Genomic DNA, 22,859 nt, shown 5'->3' with positions numbered 1-22,859 from the left:
GAGGAAGAAAAAGCGCACGGTGAGGGGCCTGGAAATTCTTATGCCAATGAGATTTTTCCTCCCGAGTTAACACAGTTTAGAGGAAAGTTTCGTACTGCTCAGCTGGAAGACCCCACGCTACAGAACGCCAGACAGAATGTCAAGGTAATAGATGGTATATAAATCCTGCTAATGTACTCACTTTTCCAAATTTTTCCATGAGAAACAATCTCTTATACCAGATCACGAAGTCCAATTACGTCACAGTGGAGCAGCTGTTGGTTCCAACCCCGTTTCGGCAGACAATGCTGAGCCTGGCCCATAGCCACTTAATGGGAGGACATTTACAGAGAGACAAAACACAAGAACGGGTGTTACAACACTTCTTCTGCCGTGGGTGTATGCGAATGTGGTAAGGTATTGCCAGAGGTGTCCTGACTGTCAAAGAACCTCACCCCTTCCTGATTTACGAAATCCCTTAATCCCGTTGCCAGCGATGGACACACCATTTGATATAATTTCTATGGCTTTAACTGGACCATTTACCATGGTCTGCAAAAGGTTTTCAACATATATTGGTCGTGGTGAATTATGCCACCAGGTATCCCAAAGCTATTCCCCTGCGTAGTGCCAACACCAAGAGCATCACCAGAAAGCTGCTACAGATGTTCTCCCGGGTAGGTTAACACCGTGAAATCCTGACGGACCCAGGTATGGTGTTCATGTCCAAGGTGATGAAATATGTATGTAAATTGCTTCAAATCAAACAACTACACACTTCATGCACATCCCCCAGACCGACGGCTTAGTCGAGAGATTTAATAGAACCATGAAATCTATGCTCAGACGGACCATGGAGCGGGATGGGCGAAACTGAGATCAGCTGCTGCTGTTTTTGGTGTTTGCCATAAGAGAGGTACCCCAGGCATCCACGGGCTTTTCCCCATTTGAGCTATTGTTTTCCCACAGGCCCAGAGGATTGCTAAATGTGACGAAGGAGAACTTGGAACAGCCCAGCCCCCACAACACTGTCATAGAAATGAGAAACGCATAAACCGTGTAATGCACATTGTGAAGGAACATTTACAGCAGGCCCAAGAGTCGAGTGTATCACCACAGTCCAGCTCAACCCCGAGAGTTTACCCCAGGGGATCGGGTTATGGTGTCAGTACCCAGGACGGAATGTCAATTTCTGGCCACATGACGGGGTCCCTACAAGGTGCTGCAGAAAATGGGGCCTATGTACTACCTCATCCATCAGCCAGGGAGAAGGAAGCCAGAATAGGTGTATCATATTAACCTGTTAAAAAAAGTGGGTAAGTCAAGAAGCATGGTGGGGGGAGGTAAACAAACATACAGACTTCAGTACTTTCGGCCACTTCCCCTTCTTCCGAGAACCTGCTGGAAGATATTACCCTCGGAGATGTATCACCTTCCCAGAGTTACGTTTGTTGGTTATGAAAAATAAAGATGTGTTTTCGTCCTTACCAGGACATGCCCATCACATCCTACAATGACATCCTCACGCCTCCGGGGATAAGGGTTCATCAAAAACCTTTACCGGGTGCCAGAAGCGAAGAGAGCTGCAATAAAAGAAGTGGGGAATTTGTTGGAGCTGGAAGTCATTGAAGAGTCACACAGTGCGTGGTCCAGCCCAATAGACCTGGTGTTGAAACCAGATGGTACAATACGATTCTGTAATGACTTCCGTAAGTTGATTGTCATTTCGGAATTTGATGCTTATCCCATGCCGAGAATAGATGAGATGATAAAAAAAAGCGGAAATGCCCGGTTCGTTAGTACACTTGACCTAACCAAGGGGCATTGGCAGGTTCCTCTGACCCCTGCAGATTGTGAGAAGACGGCATTCTCAAATCCAGACGGCCTGTTCCAATATGTGTGACTGCCCTTTGGACTTCATAAAGCCCCCGCCATGTCTCAAAGGCTGATGAACCGCATTCTGCGGCCACCTCAATCGTATGCTGCTGACTACCTGGATGATGTGATAATCTACAGCCACACATGGGAGGAGCACCTAATCCGATTAACAGCGGTCATACATGCCCTTTGGGAAGCAGGACTCAAAGCCAACCCAAAGAATTGCATGCTGGGGGTAAGTGAAGCAAAGTATCTGGGCTATTCCATAGGGCAAGGGTTGATCAAACCACAAGAGAAGAAGGTCACTGCGATCCAGAATTGACCTCGCCCAGTGAATAAGTAACTGGGAATAACCGGTTCCTGGGAATAACCGGTTATTAGACGTTTCATCCAGGATTATGCAAACATTTCAGGAACCCTGTGTGACCTGACCCGGAAGTCCCAACCTGCCATGGTACAGTGGAACCCTGCAGCCGAAGAGGCATTTCAGAAACTGAAAACTGCCTCATGCACTGCTCCTGTATTCGCCAGATTTTTAGAAGCCTCTGGTTATACAGACAGATGCATCGGACACTGGAATTGGAGCTGTACTCTCGCAGGAAGTTAATGAAGAGGAATACCCTGTACTGTACATTAGCCGTAAATTGATTCCCTGGGAAACAAAATATGCAACAGTAGAAAAAGAGTGTTTGGCAATCAAATGGGCTCTGGAGTCCTTGAAATATTATGTTCAGGGCTGCAAGTTTTTATTGATGACAGATCACGCTCCCCTTACCTGGATGAAGCAGAATAAAGACATTAACGCCCGGATCACCCGGTGATTCCTCAGCCTCCATCCTTTCCACTATCGGATCATGGCAATGTTGATGCCATTTATCGTATGCATGCCATGTTTTCTTCGACCACTCTGACCACAGGGTCAATGCTGAGGGGGAAGGTATGTAGTGGTTTCAGGGGTTGTGTTGTGGATGGACGTTATGTGCCTGCGGGGTTTCTTTGTTTTTTTGGCTGCCAGGACCATGGACAGCAATGTGAAGTATTCCCCAGAGGCAGGACCACAGACAGCTCAACAGCCACACCTGTCTCTAGTTGTAATCATAGCCAAACTGCAGACGGGTGAAACCATTCCGTTCCTCTACCTAACCATGCCCTGAGGTATTTCTTTTACCCCGGCAGGTGAAGGAGTAGGAGGTTATTGGAGAGACAGAGCATACAGTGGAGAAGGAGGTTTTAAAGAAGGAAATTATGATTTCAACAAGGATTGGACCCCCAAAGACAAAGCTTGGAGGACCTTCCACTGGTGGCGAAGTGTTTACTTTGTTTGTTTTGGGTTTTGTATATCAAGAATGCTGCCAAAGCCTGCTAGTAATAAACAGTTTTAACCCTTCACTTGGACTGGTGTAGTGTGTTTGTATGTGTAAACCCTGCCCGGCGCCGAAACTGCTACAGTACAATACATCTGCATGTAACAATTTTTACCAGATAGACCAACATTGTTTATATAGACAGTAAAAATGACAGGACCTAAAATGTCTTTCCTTTCATAATATCAAGGAAACCTGATTTAATAACACTGTCAGCAAAAAACATTGTATCCTGTCTGTCAAGTAATTTTCAAACCAATTACATGACGCCTGATCCATACTGATTGCAGACTATCTTTAACTGTATGGAAACTGCAAATGTTGCTATGGCATGAAACCAGACCAAATACTATTTAGAAGAATCACTTCTGATTTTTCTCTATAATGATGCCAGAGTGCTGACAATGAAGGTGGTCATGATGGAGTAGAGGGGGGGGTGGAATTGGACTGCCTCAGGCAGGGAGGGTGGGGGCTTCGAGCTAGGCTAGCTTGACTCCACACACCTGCAGCAGTGGATGGCATTGGGAGGCGTGGTAGGCTGGTGGTATGGACAGGGGTTCTAGCCACAGGCCGGCTGTTGGTAATTCTCCAAGATCAGAGCTGTCTTCCAGGGCTGTTAGGTCCACCTCCACTGGGGTAAAACTGTTTGATAGCCGGATCAGATCTTCCAGGATAGATGGAGGCCAGCCAGACTGCCTCCTTCCCGACTTCTGACACCTGGGTAGTGACCAGTCTCTCCCCTGGGCAGCGGAGTTGAGCTTACCATCTGTCCGGTGGAGTGGAACAGATCAAAGCTGCCCGATTCATTGGCACCCTGGCTGTAGGAGGCACTAAAGTCCATGATGCGATTTGCTTGGGATGCAGCTAGGTCAGTGAAGTTTGAAAGCAGGTTCTGCTTTTGTCGCAGCTGAGCTAACAACCAGATAATCTCTTTTCATAGCTGCTTGATTCTTGCATGGAAATCATCTCGCACCTATCGCATTTGGGCCTAGTCATGTATAAATACACTGGTAGTCTAGCACTGCTAGCATGCTAGCTAGTAGGATCCAAGCTCTGGTCAGGTTGGGGAGGTCCCAGCCACAGGGGCTAACTACGATGCTAGCTTGTAACTAAGGGTGTGTAGTACAATGGAAACGCTAATCCAAACGCTAACCCAAAACGATATGAAAAAATAAAAGCGCCATAGATTAGGCTTTAAACAGACATCAAATTCACATGCCAAACAAATTGAAAAACACCGGCAACACACCAATCGGCCGTGATGTATTCTGCCTCGAGTGTTGATCTGAACATGTACACATGCTGATGCAATGTCATGCATGTATTGGGTTTTACAGAGTATACACATATTGTACAAATGTACTATTTTAATTTGATCACTCTGTTGTCCGGGATAATTTTCCTGCGCAACAGGAAATGCAAATTGTAGTATATTAGAGGTTTAAAAAGTTTAATTTAATTTATCCTCACCAAAAATGTACTAACACCTACAACAATGTATATTTATTATTATCACTTAATAATTAATGTTGTTGCAGGATTATTTTTCTGCTGTGAGATACTGGTCAAATTAAGATATGCCTACGAGGATATAATATAGACATGTGCATGCATTATGTCTGTTAACCAGGAATCTTAGATTACCCAATTGTTTGAAGATTAACATCACCTGCCAATCTAATATGATTGACCTGTATCTGATGGCAAATTGGTGCTTTCCACTATCATGAGAGAAATAGCCCATTATACAACAGTGACAGACCTTGACTACAGTACAGTACATGTGCTAATTTCTAGTAATGATTAGATATTGTAATTATTTGCGGCACAGTGAATTAGAAATACTGGGAGAGCTCGGGCAGAGGAATCCATTGTGCCGTGTGCAACAATCGGTGAAGGAGAGGCGAGACAGTGACAGAGTTGGTCTCACCCTGACTATCACATTACCTCAGTGCTCACCATTAAACACGAGTCTGGCCTGGCCTCTCTCCACGGCCCCTTCAGCGCTCCCTCTCCCTCCTCTCTCTTACTCTTAAAGGGACACACCCTCACTACAGCACACAACGTCATTATTTTCCACATCAAAACTACTGTCCTTGAACTGGTGACGTGTGCTCTGGGTAATAGGGTTTGAAGTGCATCCAGTTATACCATTTCAAATACTACAGTTTCATATGGATTTGAAAGGGTAGGTTTATTGTACTTGACTGATATCATGTTTGTGAAGTGATACTAACACTTAACACATGCCTTGCGAGCAAACGTGCTCTTCTGTGTATCAGAAAGCAGTTCTGTAGTTCCGTGAGCAGTGGAAGCGCTGCACTGTGCCTATTTTATACCTGACTAGCTGCATGTTTGGAATGGAAGGCCTGCCGACCGACCTCGTGCCTCATACTTCCCCTGGTGTTTATGCATTCACATTAGCATAATGCATACCTTGTCATGCCATCAAGTCAGTGGCCTACATGTACAATTAACTGGTCAACTGAACAATGTCTCCTTTTATTTGAGGGTATTTTCATACATACCTGTTTTACCGTTTAGAAATGCATGCACTTTATGTAACTGAACAAATAAACCCAACCACCCTCCAAACACACCAATACAGTCGTGAAGAGGGCACGACAAAGCCTATACCCCCTTAGGAGACTGAAAAGATTTGGCATGGGACCTCAGATCCTCAAAAATGTCTACAGCTGCACCATCGAGGGTATCCTGACTGGTTGCATCACTGCCTGGTATGGCAACTGCTCGGCCTCTGACCGCAAGGCACTACAGAGGGTAGTGCGTACGGACCAGTACATCACTGGAGCTAAGCTTCCATCCAGGACCTCTATACCAGGCGGTGTCAGAGGAAGGCCCTAAGAATTGAACGGTACCTGAGTGCCAAGTCTAGGTCCAAAAGGCTCCTTAACAGCTTCTACCCCCAAGCCATGAAACTCCTGAACAGCTAATCAAACGGCTACCCAGACTATTTGCATTGCCCCCCCCACCCCTTCATTTACGCTGCTGCTACTCTCTGTTATTATCAATGCCTAGTCACTTTAACTCTACCTACATGTACATATTACCTCAATTACCTCGACTAACCTGTGCCCCCGCACATTGACTCTGTACCGGTACCCCCTGTATATAGCTACGCTTATTTTACTGCTGCTCTTTAATTATTTGTTAAGTTTTTACTTATCTATTTTTACTTAATACTTATATCTCTTAAAACTGTATTGTTGGTTAAGGGCTTGTAAGTAAGCATTTCACTATAAGGTCTAATTGCTCCTGTAAACAATTAGACCTTACAGGAGCAATTATTAGTATTCGGCGCATGTGTCAAATACAATTTTATTCGATTTTTGATATGATTTTCATGTGTATGACAGTCTGTACATTCAGAGGGACATGGTTAATATCATTCACAAGAGCCTGAATTAAATGTGGGTTATTGTTGCATGATCATGAGAAAATACACATCACACCACCTCCTCAGCAGTTATTTTACATGTTTAAGTTTGAGTAATTTAGCAGATGCTCTCATCCAGAGGGACTTACAGGAGCAATGAGGGTTAAGTGACTTGCTCATCTTTTTTAAATAGATTTTGAACCAGCAATCTTTTGGTTACTGGCCCAACACTCTTAACCTGTAAGCTACCTGCCGCCCAGTGCCCAGTTATCTGAAGAGACATTACCTCAGAGGAGGCAGTACGGCGACTAGAACGAAATGAGCTCTTGCACCGTTTGTTGTAATAACTCCTTTTATGGCCTCTGAAAAATCAGTGATGTGCAACTTTCTAACTGGTTTGGCTAGCTCTGCCGTTTTGAGAGCTGGTGCAATCAGGTGCCTGAAGCAGAAGAACAATACTCTTCTCTCTGTTTGCGTTGTGTGATGCTTTGTTGTGTCTTTGTTCTGCTGTGTCAGACAGTCTTTCCAAGAGTGGACCTCAACTGACTGACAGCTTTGGGAAATGTGGTCTCTCTCTCTCTCTCTCTCGCTCTGTGACAGGTCCGAGGAGTGTAGTCTGGCCAACAAAACTAGGCCACAGCGTGATTTCACATTTGTTACACAGCCAATACCATACGGCCTGTCCTGTCACAATGTGCATCTATTTATCACAGAGTCCCATGGGCGTAAGCTCACTCAACTTGTCCGAGCACTGAATGCAGCCCTTTCACTGTAATGTATGTGCAGTATCTCAACACATTACATGCAGTGTATTCACACTAGAATTTCAAAATGTAAGCAAATGTTAATAATCCATAAAAATTGTGCAAATGTTTTCAGCATTTTGTAGACAGCGTTTTTGAAGGCAATCTGTTTGTTTTCTGTTGTAGGCTAGATATCCAAAGCTGAGAGAATTGACAGTTTTTCTTAAACCATGCTCCTGCAGGATCACAAACTGGATGTTAAAGGACAGATCATGCTTTGCAGTGGAATTAAATAGTGAGGGGCACCTGTCGACTTGAGGCAGTTATTTTCCACTGTGATAGTAAATAAACAGCACCCCTTATATCAGTTTAACAAGGGAGACAGGGGAGAAAGAAGGGGAGGGGAGAGGCCAAGGGAGAAGGTAGGAGAGATGCCAAGGGAGAAGGTAGGAGAGAGGCCAGGGGAGAAGGGAGTGAGAGGCCAGGGGAGAAGGGAGTGAGATGAGAGTGGATAGGGGGAGAGACATTAATCTTGATCTGTTTCCATTTCACACCCTGGAAACCTTTTGTGTTTGCTTTTGTGTGTGTGAATGAGTGTGTGTGGATGCACGTGTGTGTATGCATGTATGTATGTCTGTACATGTGGGTGTTTGCTTGTGTGTGACTCAGCTCTGAATGGGTCTATGGTAACACAGGGCTGCATGGGGAGATAGATGGGAGAAACTCCTGTTAGAAACAAACAGTAAAGAGGAAATGAGCACAGAGAGGGACACTATGGCAACACAGCTGGGGAGCCGAGATACAGGTCAGGGCTTTGACCAAGAGAACGTGTGCTGTGTCCTCAAATGCCTTTTAGCGGACACACATGGTCAGCTTTGGGGGGTACAATATTTTGTGTTTCACTGTCTACATGTTTGAGTGTGCATTTGAGTATTTGTATTTTGTGTGTTTGTGTTGAGACGTTTATGAAGCAGTTCACCTCTTTGTTCCTCTCGGGCTCCTATGCTCTAATTCATCATGACTCTGTGCTCATTGCTCATGTCTCTCCTCTTCTTCTTTTGTTGGCAGGAACGGGGGCTTTCATTCGCCTGAGACGAGGAAACAGAGCAGAATATAGCCCAGAGAGAAGGACAACGCGGGAAGGACTGACGTGGATGACTGCAGTCACAAAGATAGGGAATGGCGACGTGAGAGCCATGAGGGAGGAGAGCGAGGGGGTTTTGTACACCTACACATCATCCCTGAACACTGTCTCTACTAACACCTCCCTCTCCCTTCCTGCTCCGCAAGCTTCCTAAGGGGGGTAACCCCTGATATGACCCCCAGCCCCCGTGGCATCAGGTAGTCCAGCCCCAGCTCCAGGCTCTGTGTGGGCCTCCCAACATGTCCTGGTAGAGCTCTACGGCAACGCTAGTCGCAAAGCCTGGGATAAACCCACAGAAGACCAACGGACATACCCTAGACCACGAGGATAATAAAATACTCCTGAGTCATTCCTGCTCTGTGGTTCCCATTTCTCTCTGTGTGCTCTGAGTGGCAGGTTTGAAGGAAAGTGTCTCTCTCTCTTCCCATCAAGCCCCTGCAGCATTAAGGATTCAAACATAATCCAATCCCTGCTCTGACATACATTCCTTTTTTCTTTTGCCTAGTCTCTCATCTCTGCTCTTTTTGATATTTCGGATTATTTCGGTTTGATCCCATACACGCCATTTTTGCCACCCGGCACGTTCTCTTCTGCGATCACCACGTTTTCCTCAGTGTTCACCGCGTGGCAGACGACCATGGGTTGCCGGCAGAGTTCAGAGGAGAAGGAGGCGGCCCGGCGCTCCCGGCGGATCGACCGCCACCTGCGCTCGGAGAGCCAGCGGCAGCGGCGTGAGATCAAGCTCCTTCTGCTGGGTACCAGCAACTCTGGCAAGAGCACCATCGTCAAGCAGATGAAGATCATCCACAGTGGAGGCTTCAATCTGGACGCCTGCAAGGAGTACAAGCCCCTCATCCTCTACAACGCTATTGACTCGCTCACACGCATCATCCGCGCCCTCGCCACGCTCAAGATCGACTTCCACAACCCTGACCGCGCCTACGACGCCGTGCAGCTCTTCGCCCTGACCGGGCCGGCCGAGAGCAAAGGGGAGATCACAGCGGAGCTGCATGGGGTAATGAAGCGCCTGTGGGATGACTCAGGAGTGCAGGAGTGCTTCTGCCGCTCCAACGAGTACCACCTGGAGGATAACACTGCCTACTATCTGAACGACCTGGACCGCATCTCCTCCAACGAGTTCATCCCCACCGTGGAGGACATCCTGCGCTCCCGCGACATGACCACGGGCATCGTGGAGAACAAGTTCACCTTCAAGGAGCTCACCTTCAAGATGGTAGACGTGGGGGGGCAGCGCTCAGAGAGGAAGAAGTGGATCCACTGCTTCGAGGGCGTGACCGCCATCATTTTCTGTGTGGAGCTAAGCGGCTATGACCTCAAGCTCTATGAAGACAACCAGACGGTAAGGGAAGCCATGGGCAACACACGCAACATTAGCCATTACACAACCAGTCAGTTCCTGTCCACACTCTGTCATCACACCCTTGGGGTGTGCTGTTATCTATGACACTGTGGTGTTCTCCTCTTCACACTTCTCAGGGTGGATTACATTTAAGGTCAATTCTTACCACACGACTTATTTTTGCAGAATTGAATATACTGTACATCATAATATCATTCAAAATGGCAGAGGCCCAAGTTGACCTCTAGCATGTGTCCTCAGAATGTTGGAGGTAAAGGATCAAGTAACAACCCCTATCTAACGATTCAAAGAGGAACATGTATCTGACATTCTGTGTAGATATGATATCTTTGCCCAGTGAAAGCATGAAAAGGGAAGACTTTATTCATAGATAGAGAGCTAACTATTGCGAGAAGCATTGATAGCAGATAACACATGCAACAGCACATGAGTCTCATGCTATTTCTGCTGCTTCATTACTACTTCTATACAAACGTTCTGCATTCCCCTGAATGCTACTTCTCATAAAACAACATAGAATGCTTTTGTCATGGTCTAGATTCTCCTTATCTACAATATATTTCCCGGAAAACATGTTAGTTACAGAGAGGTTTGGATCTTAGCTGTTAGAGAAAGGGAGGGAAAGTTGCTGCTGTAACATATGACAACGTGCATTGTGTTCTTGTTTGTAACCTTTAGCTATACTCTACCTTCCTGTGGCAACTGTGGCCTGATAATTCACGTGTAACATAAATAAGACAAGATGTACTAGGTCCTGGCTGAGTTAGTACATGAAATCAATTAGTTTTAGCGAGTTATAAATACATTCTTCAGAGGAAAATGCAGTTAGGTGTTAATTGAGTTCACAGTGTAAGGTGTGAGGGTGTACCTGTGAGAATTAGCAGCTTTCGAGGGCACTGTTCAGCAGTGGGATGTCGCAGGTGCAGGAACAATTGACTTCCTGGATGAAACGGGGGGGATGAAGAGAAAGAAGGAGAGGAAGTCAGGAATGGAGAAGGAAAAAAAGGGATTGTTAAGAATTCAGAGCCCCGACTGCTCTCCTCCCCTGTCTTTGAGAACTCAGCCAGTGGACATTATTTATGAACTCTGGGTGTGGTTGGCAGCCACAGCTGATTTGGGACCTTATCAGTAAAGTGTCTGTTGGAACAGTTTACACAGCTTTCCCCTTTATTGCCACAGGCTTTTTCAACCCAATGTGTTTTCAAGGTTTGAGAGATGAGCATGAATAACATGAATACTATTTTAATTGTTAATTAGACACTATGGAATGTTGATAGGCCTGCACAGAGGTTAGTTATTCCAATCCACATCATATGACGTGTTGTGTTCAGAGAAACATTTTGTTCTAGTACAAACCAAGTTCTGGTGTATTTCAAGCCTTCAAGCACGTCATATGATGTACGATGTTTGAAATGACGAAAACAGCTCCAGCAGTAGTGGTGTCTGACTCTGACACATTTTCTGTTGATATACTACATGGCCAAAAGTAGGTGAACACCCCTTCAAATGAGTGAATTTGGCTATTTCAGCTCCATAGACAAACATTGGCAGTAGAATGGCCTTACTGAAGAGCTCAGTGACTTTCAACATGGCACCATCATAGGATGCTACTTTGTGGTAGGCCACAGAAGCTCACAGAATGGGACTGTCGAATGCTGAAGCACATAGAGCGTAAAAATTGTCTGTCCTCGGTTGCAACACTCACTACCGAGTTCCAAACTGCCATCGGAAGCAACGTCAGCATTACAATAACTGTTCGTTGGTTCGTTGGGCGCTTAATGAAATGGATTTCCATGGCCTGGCCGAAAGCCACACACAAGCCTAAGATCACCATGTGCAATGCCAAGCGTTGGCTGGAGGGGTGTAAAGCTTGCGGCCATTGGACTCTGGAGCAGTGGAAACGCGTTCTTTGGAGTGATAAATGACGCTTCACCATCTGGCAGTCCCACGGACTAATCTGGGTTTGGCGGATGCCAGGAGAATGCTACCTGCCCGAATCCATAGTGCCAACTGTAAAGTTTGGTGGAGGAGGAACTATGGCTATTATTGTAGACAATTCTGTGCTTCCATCTTTGTGGCAACAGTTTGGGGAAGGCCCTTTTCTGTTTCAGCATGACGATGCCCCCATGCACAAAGTGAGGTCCATACAGAAATAGTTTGTCGAGATTGGTGTGGAAGAACTTGAATGGCCTGCACAGAGCTCTGACCTCAATCCCATCAAACACCTTTGGGATGAATTGGAACACTGACTGTGAGCCAAGCCTAATCTCCCAACATCAGTGTCCATCTCACTATTACTTTTGTGGGTGATTGGAAGCAAGTCCCCTCAGCAATGTTCCAACATCTAGTGGAAAGCTTTCCCAGAAGAGTGGAGGTTGTTATAGCAGCAAAGGGGGGACCAACTCCATATTAATGGCCATGATTTTTGAATGAGATGTTCGACGAGCAGGTGTCCACATACTTCTGGTCATGTATTGTATCTTGAAACCGTAACTTCAAATCCTCACACACAATGGACACAGAATCCCCGGGTAACATTATGTCCCAATGTGTCTCATAAACCTTTGGAGCCAGATTAGAATGCGTCTGAAGAGGCAGGGATTGGCAGGGAGGCTAGCAGGGAGACATGGAGGGATTCTGAGACTGTTAGGAAGTCAGAGAGGAAGAGAGTCAGGGAGGGAGTCATGGAGAGAGACAGCATTAGGGCTGGCCCAGATTCTCAGTGGCTACCTCCCTGCGATCCCCCATACCTCCTCTGAGGGAGTTGACGCCGCTCATTCTCAAATAGCAATCTCTCTCTCCCCCCTCTCACAAAGGACAAAATGACTCCGTCTTAAACAGGAATATATTTTGAGGTATTTATTTTTTTGTGTGTGTATTGGTGCAGAAATCTTTCTTTGAGTCACTGTGAGACAAGAAGGAACCCCTGGCATTATCTCTAGGCAGTTTACTGATGCCACAGTTTTTTTTTGTCAGTATATGTGTATGGGACAGCTAAGGATAGAGGAGTCTTTAGGTTAGAGATAGGGAGAGAGCAGGAAACAAATTATCAAGATAAAGCTTCCTAGAGAGCCACAGCAGAACTGGGAGAAGAGTGACTGAGAGCTGATGTTTCTCCACAGAGAAAAAGTGCTGGATCTACAATTACATGAGTAATGGAGTGGGTATGGCTCTATAGTATAACCTACTCAACTCACTAACCACAGTCATCATTCTGCCATGCCCTTTAACAAAATGGACCCAGTTGCAATGGTTACCTTAAACTGCCAACATCCTTTGCGCAATCGGCTGATGTTGAATGTCCAATTTATTATTATTCTTTTTTTGCCAAGGCACCTGATTGGATTAGATAGCTCATGTGATGTTTCTCAGCCATTGACAGACAAGAACAAATGATGAACAAATTGATGTAACAATAGCATAGCTAATTGTTCAGCTTTGGAATATTGGTTTCTGTGAGCTGTAATGACTTATAGTGCTTGCCTAGTGCTTGATCTTGGGGAGAGGTGAGAAGGGGAGAGAAGATAAGAGAGAGTGGGTAGGGTGTGTGTCTGCCTGTAGATTTGATCTGCAGCGAAAGGACAGGACAGGTCCAGAGGTAATTTCAAGGAAGAGTTTGAATACAAGAGGCTGGGGAACGCATGATGACCTTTGACTATGATATGCTAACATGTAATACAAGGCTGAATGACTGCAAAGAGGACATGAATGGGCAGAATCATGAGTACTGTATCCGTAGAATTAGGAATTAGATCTCAACTCTCTCTTATTCCATCACATGTAGTGTAGTGCTGAATCACTGGTAGGGCATGCTACACAGGGATGTTAGACCCACCAGCCCATATTCCCTGATGCATTTACCCTGTCCCATCTCTGTCTTCATAATGAATTGGTTGCCATGGCTTCAGTTGCCTAGCAACAGACCAGTCAAACGCTCCTAATCCTGGGCTGTTGACAGTGAGCTGTGACTAGGGGAGGGGGAGGAGGACTGTACAACAGACAGCAGCACTGGAGAGAATAGATATGAGGTGTGTGTGCACGTGCGTGCACTTCCGCGTGTGTGTGTTCTGCCTGCATGGGTGCGTGTACTGTAAGTAAATGAATGTTTGTATGCGGTAGGGAGTGCACAACAACTGGGTTGCATACTGGGTGTATGTGAGGTGAGAACAAAGTACAAGGGCTTGTTGGTTGGAGTGTTGTACAGTGGACATACATTTCAAAGAGCTGTTACAGTGATCTGTGATTGCACTCTAAGCCCCATAGACATAGTAGAGATGTTAAATTAAAGTGTCCAGTGACTCCAGAGAGGATCCAGAATAGGACCACACTTATCAACAGGTTTAACATCTCCTAAGGAGCGTAGGCGTACTTTCTCACGCTTCAATTTAACAAGTTAATATGAAAGTCCTAATTAAACGAGTTAAGGTAATACAATTTTATATTAATGATTAGGGAATTATGTCTAATTGGAAACTGGGTTTCACAGCAGATAGGATGACATAGAGCAGGGGTATTCAACTCTTACCCTATGAGATCTGGAGCCTGCTTGTTTTTAGTTTTACCTGATATTGCACCCACCTTGTGTCCCAGGTCTAAATCAGTCCCTGATTAGAGGGGAACTGTCACGCTCTGACCGTAGAGATCTTTTTATTCTTTATGTTTGCTTGGTCAGGGTGTGACTCAGCTGGGAAACTCTGTTCTTTGTTTCTATGTTTTGGCCAGATATGGTTCTCAATCAGGGACAGCTGTCTATCGTTGTCTCTGATTGGGAATCATACTTAGGCAGCCTTTTTTCCTTTTGTATTTGTGGGTAGTTGTCTTTGTTAGGAGCATTATAGCCTAAGTAAGCTTCACGGTCGTTTCCTTGTTCTTTGTTTTGTTGGCGAAATTTATCAAAAAAAATAAATGTCCGCTCACCATGCTGCACCTTGGTCCGGTCATTTCCACGACGACAGCGATCGTGACAGGAACAATGAAGTGGAATAGGCTTCAAGGTCCAGAGTTGAGTTTGAGGGACATACAGTGGCTAGCGAAATTATTCATCCTCCTTGGCATTTTACCTATTTTGTTGCCTTACAACTAGGAATTAAAATAGATTTTTGGGGGGGTTTGGATCATTTGATTTACACAACATGCCTACCACTTTGAAGATGCAAAATAGTTTTTATTGTGAAACAAACAAGAAACAAGACAAAAAAAAGAACTTGAGCGTGCATAACTATTCACCCCCCAAAGTCAAAACTTTGTAGAGCCACCTTTTGCAGAAACGGCAGCTGCAAGTCTCTTGGGGTATGTCTCTGTAAGCTTGAGCAAAACTGCTCAAGCTCCTTCAAGTTGGATGGGTTCCACTGGTGTACAGCAATCTTTAAGTCATACCACAGATTCTCAATTGGATTGAGGTGTGGGCTTTGACTAGTCCATTCTAAGCCAATTAAATGTTTCCCCTTAAACCACTCGAGTGTTGCTTTAGCAGTATGCTTAGGATCATTGTCCTGCTGGAAGGTGAATCTCCGTCCTAGTCTCAAATCTCTGGAAGACTAAAACAGGTTTCCCTCAAGAATTTCTCTGTATTTAGCACCATCCATCATTCCTTCAATTCTGACCAGTCTCCCAGTCCCCATCACCATGCTTCACTGTGGGGATGGTGTTCTCGAGGTGATGAGTGGTGTTGGGTTTGCGCCAGACATAGCGTTTTCCTTGATGGCAATGCAGCTCAATTTTGTCTCATCTGACCAGAGTACCTTCTTCCATATGTTTGGGGAGTCTCCCACATGCCTTTTGGCAAACACTAAACGTGTGGGTAAACGTGTTTGCTTATTTTTCTGGCCACTCTATCATAAAGCCCAGCTCTGTAGAGTGTACGGCTTAAAGTAGTCCTATGGACAGATACTTCAATCTCCACTGTGGTGCTTTGCAATTCCTTCAGGGTTATCTTTGGTCTCTTTGTTGTCTCTCTGATTAATGCCCTTCTTGCCTGGTCCGTGAGTTTTGGTGGGCGGCCCTCTCTTGGCAGGTTTGTTGTGGTGCCATATTCTTTCCATTTTTTAATAATGGATATAATGGTGCTCTGTGGGATGTTCAAAATTTTTAATCCAACCCTGATCTGTACTTCTCCACAACTTTGTCCCTGACCTGTTTGGAGAGCTCCTTGGTCTTCATGGTGCCACTTGCTTGGTGGTGCCCCTTGCTTCGTGGTGTTGCATACTCTGGGGTCTTTCAGAACAGGTGTATATATACTGAGATCATGTGACACTTACAGTAGATTGCACACAGGTGGACTTTATTTAACTAATTATGTGACTTCTGAAGGTAATTGGTTGCACCAGATCTTATTTAGGTGCTTCATAGCAAGGGGGTGAATACATATGCACGCAGCACTTTTCCATTTTTTAATTAAATCTATATATTTTTTAACAAGTCATTTTTTTCATATCACTTCACCAAATTTGGACTATTTTGTGTATGTCCATTACATGAAATACAAATACAAATACAAATACATTTATATTATAGGTTGTAATGCAACAAAATAGGAAAAACGCCAAGGGGGATGAATACTTTTGCCAGGCATTCCACTCTTGGCTTAGCTCTTGAAACACTCACCGACTATGCAATATAATGTAGTCAATATTTAAACATAGTTTACAATCTCAAACTCAGTTAGTCCTTGCCTCTCCTAATCCACATAGAGCATTTCTACGAAGCCACCATGTTTTCTCCCAACCATGCATGTATACCAGGAGTGTCAAACTCATTCCATGGAGGACCTAGTGGCTGTGGGTTGTAGTTTTTTCCCTTTCAATTAAGACCTAGGCAACTAGTTGAGGGGAGTATCTTACTAATCAGTGACCTTAATTAATCAATCAAGTACAAGGGAGGAGTGAAACCCGCAGACACTCGCCCCTACGTGGAATGAGTTTGACATGTGATGTTAACCAACACACAGCAAAGTGCACTGTGTTGTAACCCAACACTTTTGCCAGTAAATAATAGGGGTGTCTAGCAAGCAGTAGTAGTCATGTGAGTTAGACTTTAGAGTCCTTGATGAATGTGTACATTGTAAATCACAATTATTACGGTATGGAGAATGTATGGGGGGGACATCAATGACAGTAACACATTGAAACATAAAAATTGCTTGTGGAACCGTCTTGAATTCAAATGATCCTGGAATGAAATGTTGTTTTATAGGCTGCACATTTAGAACCCCGAGCTTTTGATTGGATGTTGCAAAGAGCAGCAGCACAGTGTACAGCCAGCGAGAGGAGAGAGAACTGAGACAAGAGAGAGAGTGTATGTGTATAGAGAGCCCTTTTCTTTGAGGCTCTGCCAATTATATGGTAGTGCCATATGAAGCGAACCTTAATGAATTGAATTATGGAGGGGTGGCTCTTCACTCACTCCAGGATATATATTTACTGGAAACAAAGCATTAACACAGGGTTGAACCTCCTCATTAATACTTAAGCGTAGGCTTGTGTGTCTAGAGTGCTCAGGGAGAAGGGGCACTGCCAGGAGGCCATGGAGAGGGAGGGTGATGGTGTGTGTAGAGTCTATGGGAGAGGGGAGCTTCATGCTGTGTGCTGCTACCCTGGTACCCACTCCCCTTTCCCTCCTTGCCACTCTCCCTCAGAGAAGCTGTAACTCTTACTATGATGGAGTCGGCAGGTACGGAGTATAGAGGATCCCAAAGCACAGTGAGTGGGCTTCTGCCTTCCTCTCCATGCAGCAGGGCTCTGGCGTAGAACCTCTGAGAACATGTGGAGGGCAGGAGCCACTGGCTCTGACCTTATTTAGTGTACACTGCTTAGGGCCCTGAGCTCAGTCCCTATTATCAAATGACATTGTATTTGTCACACGCGCCGAATACAATAGGTGTGGACCTTACCGTGAAATGCTTACTTACAAGCCCTTAATTAACCAACAATGCAGTTTTAAGAAAATAGAGATAAGAAAATATTTACTATAAGCTAAAGTAAAAATAAATAACAAAAATAACAAAAATGAGGCTATATACAGGGGGTACCGAGTCAATGTACGGGGGTACAGGTTAGTCAAGGTCATTTGTACAGGTAGGGGTAAAGTGACTATGCATAGATAATAAACAGAGAGTAGCAGCAGTGTAAAAACAAGGGGGGGGGGGGGGGGTTCAATGCAAATAGTCCGGGTGGCCATTTGATTAATTGTTCAGCAGTCTTATGGCTTGGGGGTAGAAGCTATTAAGGAGCCTTTTGGACCTAGACTTGGCACTCCAGTACCGCTTGCCATGCGGTAGCAGAGAGAACAGTCTATGACGGGTGACTGGAGTCTTTGACCATGTTTTGGGCCTTCCTCTGACACTGCCTGGTATATAGGTTCTGGATGGCAGGAAGCTTGGCCCCAGTGATGTACACACTACCCTCTGTTGCGGCTTACGTTCTGATGCCGAGCAGTTGCCATACCAGGCGGTGATGCAACCGGCCAGGATGCTCTCGATGGTGCAGCTGTATAACTTTTTGAGGATCTGGGGACCCATGGCAAATCATGGCAAGTCTCCTGAGGGGGAAAAGTTGTTGTCGTGCCCTCCTCACAACTTTCTTGGTGTGTTTACCCAGATAGTTTGTTGGTGATGTGGACACCAAGGATGCCTACTTATACCAGAGAAAAGAGCCTGTGTCTCACGCCACTGCACCGGTTCCTGTTTGGAGAATCTCTAAGCTCCACCAAGAGCTGCTTCAGATCCATAACAAGTCCGTATATTGATGATTGGTTCATATAATTTATAGTATAAAGGCATCTGAATTAATTTGCCTAGTCCCTGGTTTAACATTGCACACATATCTCTCTCTCTCTCTCTCTCTCTCTCTCTCTCTCTCTTTCACTCTTTCTTGATCTTGTGATTTGCTCAGAGCACCATGATATTTTGTGTAACCTTTTAAACAGCAGCCCAGTCTTCGAAATGAGCTCCTCCTTCAGTCACAAGCTACTGGATACACACGACATGCCTGCAGCCTCTCCAGCCCCATCCATATCTCTCTCTCTCTCTCTCTCTCTCTCTCTCTCTCTCTCTCTCTCTCAGATAAAGGCACATTCTTGCAGTACGTCTACTGTTAATCATTGGGGGGCTTTAATGTAATATCAGATCTATCAGGCCTAAGGTTTTTGTTAGTCACATAGATATTGTACATCTTTGGAAAAGCATAATCCATTACTGTGCTCTACTTGCTGCATCTGTACTGATGATGTCAGTCAGATTGTTCAAATTTTCACATTTGGCTTCACCAACTGCCCAGCATGATCAGCAACTGTTTCCTTGTTATACTTCTATAACAACTACACTACCCAGTAATATGTGCAAATATTTTTCAGTATGCCAGTATTTTAGGGAGCTGTTATAACGTCCTCTTTGTTTTTTTTAACATTTAATGGGTTTTAGAGGTTTGAAACACAAACATTCACCAAAAGTTAAAAAATGTTGGTAACAGAACTGGCTCCGTTTCAGGAATTTGGAAAACATTTTTAGAAGAAAAATACAACTTATCCTAGGGGTTTAGATAACGCACAGCTGACATCTCTGAGGCAGCACAAAACAAATGGGTCTTAGTCTGGTGGTTCAAAAAAACTAAGAACCACAAGATATGCATATTGCGTAATTTAAAATGAGTCCAAAAATACAGTCTAGCAATCATAGAAAGAGAAGAGACAGTGAAGTTGTGTTTTGGGCAAAGCCAACGTCAGGCAGGCTATGCTTATGCTTCCATGACTAAAGCTGAAGGGTTGCGTAAATATGTCATCGCTGAGTATATGTTGGGCTTAAGAGATGTACTCAACCTATCAAGTCTATTCTGTCGCTTAGTCCAACTGTTCACACTGGCAATTGTTCCTGTACATGGTTGAGTTCAGAGTAACACACAGTGGAGGTTCCATGAAACGTAATACCTTTGATTTGTGATACATTTCATACTCACCTGACCTAAAAAACAAGTCTTTGATGTGCTATTTTACTGTAACTCAGTTAGTGTTTATGTGGGCCGTAACATTTCTCTACTCATGCTAAGGTTAGTGACAGAGGAGACATGTGCTCTGTTTTCCTGCAGGATGAGAGATTAAGTGCAGGTCTTTGTCTGACCGAGTCATCATCACATGTTTAGACAACATAGAAGCCAACACCTTTGGCTGCTCGAGTTGAAATCTATGACGTGCAGAGCAACAGCCACAAATATTGTTTTTTATCTACACTATAGGTTCAAAACCTGTTCTCATTTTCAATGAGTTATTGGCAACTTTGTATTACATTTTTTGGCAGATATAACAGTTGAAGCAAATCATATTCACAACCAATAACCAATAAATGATAGATTAAATCAACTCCAATTAATTTAACACAATCAAGGCTACAAACAGCCTGTATGTAAAATAGCATTCAAAGGATCCTGTGAGATAGCTGGTTCATTGTTTGTTGAACAGCCATTCTCCCACATATCAATAAGCTGTGTCTCATGTCAGTACGCAAACGAAAAAATCTCATTATTGACTCTTCTCCTTCTCTCCCTCCCTCCTCTCTATAGAGTCGTATGGCAGAGAGCCTGCGTCTGTTTGACTCCATCTGCAACAACAACTGGTTCACCAACACCTCACTCATCCTCTTCCTCAACAAGAAGGACCTGTTGGCCGAGAAGATCAAGCGCATCCCTTTGACCGTGTGCTTCGCCGACTACAGAGGTCAGAACACCTACGAGGAAGCAGCGGTCTACGTGCAGCGCCAGTTTGAGGACCTCAACCGCAACAAGGAGACCAAGGAGATCTACTCGCACTTCACCTGTGCCACAGACACCAGCAACATCCAGTTTGTGTTCGATGCAGTCACAGATGTGATCATCCAGAACAACCTCAAGTACATTGGGCTGTGCTAGGACTGGGGATAGGGTGGGGGGAGAGCGGGCTGCTTGGCAGCAGTAGGCCCGCTCGCTACCAGGCACGGTACACACAAGGTCTGCCTGTCTCTCCGTCTCTTTGAGGAAGTGGAAGAAAGAAAAAACCTGCAAGGGGGTTGGGGATTGTCAGGGACAGGCTATAGGTTCAACCGACCTGCTTGAAATGTTAGATTTGAAGGTCAAAGGTCAAGATGGGATTCACCCAAGGTCAGCATAAATGTGTTTGCACTGAATATATAAGTATGTAGAGACACACAAACACACATGTACACACACATCCTTATTTTTGCTCACACACAAGGACTTGGGATCAACTGTCAAGCATTTGTTTGACATGGAAACACTGGAAACTGAAGACCGTGTCCCCTACCCTCTGCCTGCCAAACTTGGGATTGAGCAGTCCGAGTTCTTTACTGTCAGTTTCAAAGTTACATTTGTCTTTTTAGGTTGTTTGATTTACCTGAGTCATTGAATGCTGCTTTGCGAGAAGAATTTTGAAAATCAATAATTTCCTTTGGATTTTTCCCCCTTAAAAGGTGGGTTCACCTGGCAAGGTATAGGGAGATGATGAGTCACAGATGTCCTGGGAATATCGTACGAGGACATGATTTACTGTATATCACAGGGTTTCCGTCCATAGGAGAAAACTTCCACAGTCTGAAGCTGAAGTAAAGGGTATTTATCTACACACATTGGATCTCATTTTTTGAGGGCTGAATGGCTCTTCAAGGTTATTCTGTTGGTCTTTCTTTATTTGTCAAAACCTGCTTTTTAGAGCAGGTCTCTCTGACTTACCAGGAGAGTGTTTCACGCCATAGAGTCATCGAGTGTTCGCTAAGATCATTCCAGTTTCCAGCAACAAAGACTTTAAAAAACAGTGCCAATTTTAGTGTAAATAAAAACAGATCCCATCAATAATATTATCTTTTGGGTTTTTATTGACAGAAACCGTAAAACATGCATGATTTTGTTACTTTGGGATATTGATACATTTTTCTTCAGATATGATTACTTTTATTTTAGGTTTAACTAATATATTCCCCAAAAATATATATAAAAGTCAAACACTGTGTACGATTGTACAGCTGTTGTCTAAGAGGAATATATTGAAAAGAGTTCTATAAATTGAGATGATGGTGATGACATCAATGACAAGCTCATTACAAACCCAGCATGAGAACATAATGTGGATGGAGGGGAGGATTAAAGGAGAAAAGTTAAGACTGCAAAAAATATGAATGACAAAAAAACAAACGTTTCAGTTTAACCCTCCTTGCATTGTCTATGTGGACGTGGTTATACAGTGGGTTTCATGTGTAAATATGCTGTAAGGTTCACTGTTAAAACAAATGATCAATAAAAGGTTGAGTTAGAGTGAAAGAGAACGTGAAAGAGAGAGAGAGAGAGAGAGGGATGAAAGCCCCGCTCTACTCTCCTCCATCCCTCAACTTTTCAGCGAAGAGGATGATGTGCAAACTCAGCTAAGGGCTTCAGACTTGACTTTACAGGATGTCCAGTTCAACAAAAAACAGCCAATTTAGAAGAACTATAAAAAAAATAACAAATAAAATGAATTATGCAAATCCTGGTTGTGCAAAGAATGTGTTTTTGGGTGGTGGTCATGGGTAGGGTAGGGGTATACAGGGAAATACATGCTGCTATGTTTCAGATCTGCATGAGAAAAGTTTCCACAAATAGCATTCCAGACACTGTGGCTGATGAGGCACTTATGCCACTAATTCTAATCTCACACCACGCTCCCACTATTTCCCTCCATAAAGTATTTTCCAATTTGTGAGTGGGACATGCAGTTCCTAAACCATCTCTCTCTCTTCTCTCCTAAATAACCATAAAAAGAGCCTGTGCTTTTCTGGGCCACCATGCTGCACTACCAGGGAGGGACACATAATTGACACACCATTAGAGTAGGCAATTCAATTACTGGTAAATTGATTTATGTAATGAGAATTGTGTTGCAGCAGAGACGTGACAGGGTGGCAGAGGCGATTAGGATGACCACACATTCCACTCTAATTAGAGCACAAACCCTGCATGACCTT

The 22,859-nt window shown here is 44.4% G+C and overlaps 1 protein-coding gene and 1 long non-coding RNA gene across 2 annotated transcripts in view; one reads left to right on the top strand and one right to left on the bottom strand.

Moving 5' to 3' along the window:
- LOC135562411 (uncharacterized) overlaps positions 1-10,838 on the bottom strand; it is a 43,878-nt gene extending 33,040 nt beyond the window's left edge. The window contains exon 1 of the long non-coding RNA XR_010459927.1: positions 10,755-10,838. This is a non-coding gene — a long non-coding RNA (uncharacterized LOC135562411). The remainder of the gene's footprint in view (positions 1-10,754) is intronic.
- Positions 1-21,717, top strand: part of LOC115101246 (guanine nucleotide-binding protein G(z) subunit alpha) — a 48,116-nt gene extending 26,399 nt beyond the window's left edge. The window contains exons 2-3 of the mRNA XM_029620589.2: positions 8,430-9,865; positions 20,434-21,717. Of these exons, the coding sequence (XP_029476449.1) occupies positions 9,143-9,865; positions 20,434-20,778 (1,068 nt within the window). The 5' untranslated portion in view covers positions 8,430-9,142 and the 3' untranslated portion in view covers positions 20,779-21,717. The remainder of the gene's footprint in view (positions 1-8,429; positions 9,866-20,433) is intronic.
- Positions 21,718-22,859: the final 1,142 nt, after the last annotated feature.

Source organism: Oncorhynchus nerka, linkage group LG19 (assembly GCF_034236695.1).
Source record: "Oncorhynchus nerka isolate Pitt River linkage group LG19, Oner_Uvic_2.0, whole genome shotgun sequence".
NCBI classification, from domain to species: domain Eukaryota; kingdom Metazoa; phylum Chordata; class Actinopteri; order Salmoniformes; family Salmonidae; genus Oncorhynchus; species Oncorhynchus nerka.
This window is presented reverse-complemented; position numbering and strand designations above follow the sequence as displayed.